Here is an 8,951-nt window from a genome sequence, read left to right as displayed (position 1 = left end):
TACCCGTAGTCAGGATCGAACCCAGATCTCTGGCGCTGCAAGGCAGCAACTCTACCTCTGCACCACTGTGCCGTACTTCAAGTCTTCAACCTTTTAAAGAAACTATACCCGACCTGACGGAAAGTCTTCAACCCGAAACATCGACCGTTTTCTTCTCCCCACAGATGCTGTCTGACCTGCTGAGTTTTGCGAGCAGTTTGTTTTTAATCCAAGTTTCCAATAACTGCAGGTTTTTAAAATATGTTTTTAAAATCCTACCCAAGGTTTAAAAAAAAATCGATTCATTGCCATCTGAAGATTTATTTCTCTCCCAAGGTGACGCAGAATAAAAGCAGATTTACCAATCCACATACACACTGACAGCAGTACTCAAGCACAGCTACAGAACAAAGCATTGCCAGTCGGGTGTGTAGGAAGGAACTGGAGATGCTAGTTTAATTCGAAGATAGACACAAAAAACTGGAGAAACTCAGCGGGTCAGACAGCATCTCTGGAGGAAATAGGTGACATTTCGGGTCGAGACATTCTTCAGATTCCTTCAGTTTGAAGAAGGGTCTCGACCCAAAACGTCACCCATTCCTTCTCTCCAGAGATGCTGTCTGACCCGCTGAGTTACTCCAGCTTTTTGTGTCCATTGCCAGCACAGTGACAGCCCCTTCACAGATTGTTTTCTTGCACAACATTCGCACACCTCAATTAAAAAGGATTTCAACAACTTATCAATCAACCTTGGAAGACTGGTCAAAATGCTAACCGGGATTTGAAATGTTTGAACAGTTAGTTACATTGTGTATGTCCAAGGCCAAAAAAAACACACCAGTCAGAAATGATGCTCAATAGTGAAGTTTCATTTCATGCTTATACATAATTTATATAAAATACCAATGTAAGTCATTTCAGTAGCCGATATAGACTTAAGGGCAACGCATCCGGTCGTGGGTTTACCAGCATAAAGTTCTATTACTATTTCTATAACTGATGCAGATTTCCATTCACTCACCAGCACCCAACCTTGTATTGAGTTTTCAGGTCCATACTGGCAATTATGTAATATTGAAGGGCACTTAATTACTTACATAAAAACCTTCCATCGAGAAAAACCTATCAACATCACAATCAAACAGGTCACTGATTCCTGCTTTATCACCAATGCTCAACAGATAATCTTCCTGAGATAGTGACGGGGACAAATTTACAAACAGTCCTTCCTCTTCCATGGGCGATGAAATCTGATCTTCAGTTTCCTGCAAAAGGTTATTCAATGAGCTCAATGGTGATAGGTGCGAAAATTGTGAGCCCGGATCGTCTCCATGCTGTGTTCCATTTGAAATGTCCAAGTCTGTCAAGAGGACAAATTAAAACAATCAGGACTCATTTCTTTTAACTGTTTCAAGAACACATGCCACTTCCATGTCAATCCAATTATACTAGCGATGAGTTATTCACCCAGGGAATCGCCACCAAACTGGATGTATTAAATCTGAAGGTCTCGACCCGAAACGTCACCCGTTCCTTCTCTCCAGAGATGCTGCCCGTCCCGCTGAGTTACTCCAGCATTGTGTGTCAAACTCGGGTGATTATCAATTCATCGAGTGAATCTTTTTCTTTAAAAAAAAATAAACTGACAGAGATAGGTAGAACACTGGAATAATGCAATGGGTCAGGTTGAGATGCTGCCTGATCTGCTGAGTTACTCCAGCACTTTGAGATCTACAGATTCCAGTACTATTACAATATTTAAAAGACATTTCGACAGGTACAAGGATCAGAAAGATATAGAGGGATATGGGCCAAATGCAGGCAGGTGAGACTAGTGTAGATGATAAATCTTGGACAGTGTGGGCAGGTTTGGCTGAAGGGCCTGTTTCTTTGTGCGATGACTAACTGCAGTTCCTTGTGTCGACAGGCCCGGCAGTGAAGGACCTGAACAACTACTTCAGCAAGGGATGGAAGCAAAGGACACGCAAGATCAAGTAGCTTTAAGCAAAGGATCTACGTGTTGAAATATATACAAGAGGTTTAAATTCTGGCCTCCTTCAAGCAAACTGTCTCATTCATGCCCATTTTTTGTACCAGAGGCTATAACTGCACAAATGAACTCTGTCCAAGGGAAGGGGAAAAAAAACACCACTGAGAATGTCAACGGCGTATGCTTAAAGCACATCAGAAATGTGAACATAGATCAAAGAATATCAAGACAAAATGATTTGAAATACAAAATTATTTTGCTGTGTAAACTATTCCTACCATTTAGGTAGGGATCAATAAACACCTTTAACTAAAAAACAAAAAAAGGGTTTTATTTTATTTAAGAATATTTAGCAAAAACAAAAAAAAAAACAATTTTGCCAAAGCATGGAGTAATGAAACTCCTGCAGCTCAAACTGCAGTACAGAGCAAACTAATTGTTTTATCTCCAAAGGGAATAGCTACACAAGACAAGGGGAATAGCAATCTAGAAAGTGACAGCCAGTCTGAGATTTCACCAGATCGGATAGAAATATAATGGCTGAGCAGCATCTTCAAAATTGAATGCACTACCTTTCCCTTCAGCTTTGTGCACAGCACAGAACCTGACAGTACTCCATTAGTCACAACCTCAAGTAACACGCTAAAGGATTTCTGCAAACACAAAGATAAAACTTTATACTGGGAGCCCCTGATCCAGCAAGTCTGAAGAAGGGTCTCGACCCGAAACATCACCCATTCCTTCTCTCCAGAGATGCTGCCTGGCCCGCCAATTCACTCCAGCTTTTTGTGTCTATCTTCGGTTTAAACCACCATCTGAAGTTCCTTCCAAAACCAATTTTCTCACAATTTCCCTTTCATATTGAAGGCTTCTCTGCAAAAACATAGTGCCCTCCATAATGTTTGGGCCAAAGACCCATCATTTACTTATTTGCCTCTGTACTCCACAATTTGAGATTTGTAATAGAAAAAAAATCACATGTGGTTAAAGTGCACATTGTCAGATCTTATTAAAGGGATATTTTAATACATTTTGGTTTCACCAAGTAGAAATTACAGCTGCGTTTATACATTGTCCTCCCATTGCAGGGCACCATAATGTTTGGAACACATGGCTTCGCAGGTGTTTGTAAATGCTCAGGTGTGTTTAATTGCCTCCTTAATGCAGGTATAAGAGAGCTCTCATCACCTAGTCTTTCCTCCAGTCTTTCCATCACCTTTGGAAACTTTTATTGCTGTTTAACAACATGAGGACCAAAGTTGTGCCAATGAAAGTCAAAGAAGCCATTATGAGACTGAGAAACAAGAATAAAACTGTTAGTGACATCAGCCAAACCTTAGGCTTATCAAAATCAATTATTTGGAAAAAAGAGAGCACTGGTGAGCTTACTAATCACAAAGGGACTGGCAGGCCAAGGAAGACCTCCACAGCCGATGACAGAAGAATTCTTTCTATAATGAAGACAAATCCTCAAACACCTGTCCGACAGATCAGAAACACTTCACGAGTCAGGTGTGGATTTGTCAATGACCACTGTCCGCAGAAGACTTCATGAACAGAAATACAGAGGCTACACTGCAAGATGCAAACCACTGGTTAGCCTCAAAAATAGGATGGTCAGGTTACAGTTTGCGAAGAAGTACTTATAAGAGCAACCACAGTTCTGGAAAAAGGTCTTGTGGACAGATGAGACAAAGATTAACTTACATCAGTGTGATGGCAAGAGCAAAGTATGGAAGAGAGAAGGAACTGCCCAAGATCCAAAGCATACCACCTCATCTGTGAAACACGGTGGTGGGGGTGTTATGGTCTGAGCATGTATGGTTGCTGAAGGTACTGGCTCACGTATCTTTATTGATGATAAAACTGCTGATGATAGTAGCAAAATGAATTCTGAAGTGCATAGACACATCCTATCTGCTCAAGTTCAAACAAATGCCTCAAAACTCATTGGCCAGCAGTTCATTCTACAGCAAGACAATGATCCCAAACATACTGCTAAAGCAACAAAGGAGTTTTTCAAAGCCAAAAAATGGTCAATTCTTGAGTGGCCAAGTCAATCACCCAATCTGAACCCAATTGAGCCCTTTATATGCTGAAGAGAAAACTGAAGGGGACTAGCCCCCAAAACAAGCATAAGCTACAAATGGCTGCAATACAGGCCTGGCAGAGCATCACCAGAGAAGACACCCAGCAACTGGTGATGTCCATGAATCGCATACTTCAAGCAGTCATTGCATGCAAAGGATATGCAACAAAATACTAAACATGGCTACTTTTATTCACATGACATTGCTGTGTCCCAAACATCAGGGTGCCCTGAAATGGGGGGGGACTATGTATAAACACTGCTGTAATTTCGACATGGTGAAACCAAAATGTATAAAAATTGCCTTAATTAAAATCTGACAATGTGCACTTTAACCATGTGATTTTTTCTATTACAAATCTCAAATTGTGGAGTATAGAGGCAAATAAATAAATGATGGGTCTTTGTCCCAAGCATTATGGAGGGCACTGTACTTCTTTCTCTGTGACCCCACACCCCTCCCCCCACACCAGAATCAAACTATAAATATTTAACTGACATGTAACTTTCATTTCTAAGCTGTCTTTTTTAGAATGCTTGGCTTTACTACCTTTTCCACTGGAATCGTTTCAAAATCCAAGGAATTCCAAGACTTAAAACCATCAAACCTGCACTGATCCAAAATTCCCAAGGCACGAGTTATCAAATACAAGTGTGTGGTCTCCAGGTTGCACTGTCACCGGATTTCTTCATTAAATGCAACAAGTTCCTTTCAACCAAGCCTTTACTTCCCTAATAATTTTCCAATTGACTTTACCATGAGGCCAAATACAAAAGATGAAGCATGTAGCATGCGCACTCTTCTCTCCATCCGTATTTTTTGTATAGGGCGTACCTCGGACACGCAACTGAGAAATACTTCTAGAATGTTCCTTGCTGCTGGACTTCAATGGGCTACTCGATGCCACAGAATCCTCGGGACATAAATAAACCTCGATCGGCCCCCTCGTACTCGACAAATGTATCTGCAAGTTCTGAATGAAATTAATGACAATGGTCATAGAGAGTTAGCATTTTAGTGAAATAGATGGCAAACACAATCCACTTGAAAAATAGGCCAAATATAAATTTTCTTTGCAAATGTACTCCAATGAATATTTCTCAAAAGCGCAACTCAATCAGTTCTGTTTTGATCAATGTAAACAGAGGGATATGTAAAGATGCCATAAAGAGACTAGGCTTTACAAAAAAAACTCCACATCCCATACTGACCTTTCCGTCCTGGGTCTCCTCCATTGTGGAGTAACGACCTCATATTTCGCTTGGGCGGCTTACAACCCAGCGGCATTAATATTGATTCCTCCAACTTGAAGTAAGCCTTGCATCCCCTCCCTCTCTCTCTCTCTGTCCCTCTCACCCCCAGTCGTCACACTAGTTTCACCGTCGTCCTGTTAAGTTTCACTGTTTGTATAACTCGTTATCACCTAGCCCACAGCCAACAACGCACCATTGTGGGATCCACCTTTACACTATCACCGATGCTTTTCGCATATTTTTCATTCATTTGTTCTATATCTCGCAATATCACCACCTGTATCTCTGGGTTCCCTTTCTCCTCTCTCTCAATAGGCAATAGGTGCAGGAGGAGGCCATTCGGCCCTTCGAGCCAGTACCGCCATTCAATGTGATCATGGCTGATCATTCTCAATCAGTACCCCGTTCCTGCCTTCTCCCCATACCCCCTGACTCCGCTATCCTTAAGAGCTCTATCTTGAATGCATTCAGAGAATTGGCCTCCACTGCCTTCTGAGGCAGAGAATTCCACAGATTCACAACTCTCTGACTGAAAAAGTTTTTCCTCATCTCCGTTCTAAAGGGCCCTGGTCTGAAGAGTCTCGAGTCCAAACGTCACCTTATTCCTTTGCTCCAGAGATGCTGCCTGACCCCCCCCCCCCCCCTCCCGAGTTACTCCAGCTTTGTGTCTCGTCACTGACTTGCATTTGTCATGTTCCGATTTTATTTTGGATTATCGGCACTTGCTTTTACAAATATTGATCAAAATCTCATATGGCCAACTCTGAGACCAGACTTACATCGTAAGGATCAGGTACTTCCAGCCTGGTTTCAGGCGGTGCTTTAACAGCTATTACCACCTGGCCCTTCAAACTCTGGATTTTTCTGATGTCTTGATATGTTACGTAATTTAACGTGGTAGATGTTAAGGACAGTGAACCAAGCATCGCAATTCAATTCTTCACATTCAGTCAGTGCAGTTCAAAATAAAGTATGAAGTGGTTTCCACCCATTTAAAAAACAGAAACAGCTTCTGGAACAACATCTTCCCTCTTGTCAGGCTTCCACACAGCCCTTCCATAAGCTAGATAGATATCAGTCCAACTCTCCTTTACCTCATTGCGGACATTGGACTTTATCTCTGGAAATGGTGAACTATAATGCTGAGAACTACATTCTGCATAATCTTCGCCATTTCTCTACATATTCTACTTGAGTTTGGCTCGATTGCATTTATGTATAGCATTATCCAATTTGATTAGATAACATGCAAAGCAAAACTTTTCACTGCACCTCAGTACAAGTGCTAATAATACATTTAAACCTAAATAAGCAACTTATCTAAGCTTAGCTTTTCATTTTGGACGATGGTACTCTGAATTAAAGATGGAGGGTTTTTCCCCCCTCAATGTTTATCGCTTGTCTATTCCTCATTTCGCTGGAACATTCACTGATATAATTTTCAAAGATGTCTTACAAGTTTGGATCTTGTTACCAGTCAAAAAGTACATTCAGCCCAATATCCCATTAGTTCTACTCCCATGCTTTCCCACTAACATCCTCCCCTCCCCCCGGGTCTGGCAAATTTCACCTTTTTACCCCTTAATTTTTTGTTTTTAAATCGACAACCGAACTCAGTCAAGCTGTCGAGCCTGGTCCAAAGCAACTTGTTACGAAAAATGTTTTTCTCATCTCTGCTGCTCTTCTGACAAGTTTCTTCATACTGCGTGCACTGGTTTGCGGAACTTCCTATCGGTGAAAACAAGGCTCTCGCAAACCCGTTGGGAATTTGGGGGAATAATTTAGCAAGGATATCTTTGGTTTTCCGAGTCCTCCGTCAGCTTTTTGAGGTCCAAGGTGCAGCTTTGGATTAAGTCGTCCAACTTCTTCTCCTTCAGGCTAAGTTCTGCCACCTCCCGGTTGAGACCCTGGCATCGTTTCAGCAGACCATCCTTGTCCGTCAGGCTGCAACCCCTGGGAGATAGAGCAGCACCATGGCAATTAATCAACCACTCAACTTAACCAACTGAAACACAATTCCCAGTCTCAAAAAGTCAATGTAAAAAAAAAAAAAGAACATTTTGTCTCTATATTAACTCAAAGAATAGCCAACTTCTCAATCGGTTTAATGCTCAAGGATGCAACATCTTTGAACTTTTACACCTTGCAAATTTGGACCTCACATGGATTGCTCCAGTTTCCACCCTCATCCCAAAGACGTGCAGATTTGTTTGGTTAGTTGGGCTCTGTTGAATTGCCCCTACAGTATGGCAGAGTGGATGTGAAAGTAAGATAATAGAACTCGTGTCAGATGGTCAGCGCAGTCTTGGTGAGCCAAAGGCCCCGCCTTACACACTCCCCTGACACCAAGGTCGGGTGAGGTGGCCGATCTCCACCTCATCGGGACTTCCGCGGTGATCAGCGGGTCCAATTTGCCACGTGCACGGGGACGCTAGAATTCCAGACTGGCCGGGGGTGGAGGACACGTTCCCATAGAGTCATGAGACCCCACCCCCCACAAAGCTCTGTTGGTCCAGCAAAACTGATAATGTAGTCTTGCAAATGCATCTGCAAATTGAACACCAAGTGCATTCACTATATTGACCTAAAAACCAATGTTCTACAGAAAAGGAAAGAACCCTGCCATCTTTATCCTGCCTGACCTACAAGCAAGTCCAGACCTAGAGCTGTGATCAACTCTCAACTGCCTTCTACGTTTAGGGGCAATTAAGAATGGACAAGAAACAATGGTGGCAATATCCCATGAGAGTTTGGTGACGCGAAAGAACAAAAATAAGAAAGAATAAGAAAATAACTGCAGATGCTGGTACAAATCGAAGGTATCACAAAATGATGGAGTAACTCAGCAGGTCAGGCAGCATCTCTGGAGAGAAGGAATGGGCGACGTTTCGGGTCTGAAGAAGGGTCTCGACCCGAAACGTCGCCCATTCCTTCTCTCCCAAGATGCTGCCTGACCTGCTGAGTTACTGCAGCATTTTGAAAATAAGATAGAATGTCATTACTCCAATTATAATTACTCTTTGCATTCTGGTTAGCACGCAATAAAAGCTTTTCACTGTATGCCGGTCGGTACACGTGACAATAAACTAAACTGGGGTCATTCCATTCCAGTCACGTGAAATTCAACTCCAGTCACTGCAAATATCCAGGTTACGTAGAAAATAGTACGGCAACAGAAATTAAAGAGAGAACTTACATCCACTGGACGTTATTTTTGGATTTCTTTTCAATGAGGTGAATACCCTCCAACACGTTGGTAATGTCGTAGATTCTTCGCTTCGGCACGTTTAAGACGTCGGCAGCCCTGTTCAAATCCAGCACACCATCTGGCGATTGACCCAGGAGCTGAACGATGTTCTTCGTGAGGGGGACAAGAGAGGTATTGTAGCGAGTCTTCTCTGATGGGGACCTGGGAGCTGTGGCGAGGAAGGAATTACAAACCATCACTGACGTGCACCATGTGAAATACAAACTTAAACATTGCCGCTCTCAAACGTTGAGGTCCAGTGCTGATCCCGTGGTATTCCAACAAGGTGCCTTGTGCACAGCAATTGCCCGTTCGTAACTGATATTAATTAACCTACCTCAAAAGCCTTATTTATCAGAGTTCACAGAGGTAACTCACAGTAAAAATGCTTA

At 42.4% G+C, this 8,951-nt stretch overlaps 1 protein-coding gene across 1 annotated transcript in view; it reads right to left on the bottom strand.

Annotated features, from left to right (window-relative positions):
- Positions 1-585: 585 nt before the first annotated feature.
- Positions 586-8,951, bottom strand: part of LOC144608877 (transcription factor E2F3-like) — a 49,433-nt gene continuing 41,067 nt past the window's right edge. Inside the window, exons 3-7 of the mRNA XM_078427090.1 lie at positions 8,509-8,728; positions 7,107-7,265; positions 6,092-6,206; positions 4,894-5,032; positions 586-1,339 (exon numbers count right to left, since the gene is read on the bottom strand). Of these exons, the coding sequence (XP_078283216.1) occupies positions 1,065-1,339; positions 4,894-5,032; positions 6,092-6,206; positions 7,107-7,265; positions 8,509-8,728 (908 nt within the window). The 3' untranslated portion in view covers positions 586-1,064. The remainder of the gene's footprint in view (positions 1,340-4,893; positions 5,033-6,091; positions 6,207-7,106; positions 7,266-8,508; positions 8,729-8,951) is intronic.

This window comes from Rhinoraja longicauda, chromosome 2, assembly GCF_053455715.1.
Source record: "Rhinoraja longicauda isolate Sanriku21f chromosome 2, sRhiLon1.1, whole genome shotgun sequence".
NCBI lineage: Eukaryota > Metazoa > Chordata > Chondrichthyes > Rajiformes > Arhynchobatidae > Rhinoraja > Rhinoraja longicauda.
This window is presented reverse-complemented; position numbering and strand designations above follow the sequence as displayed.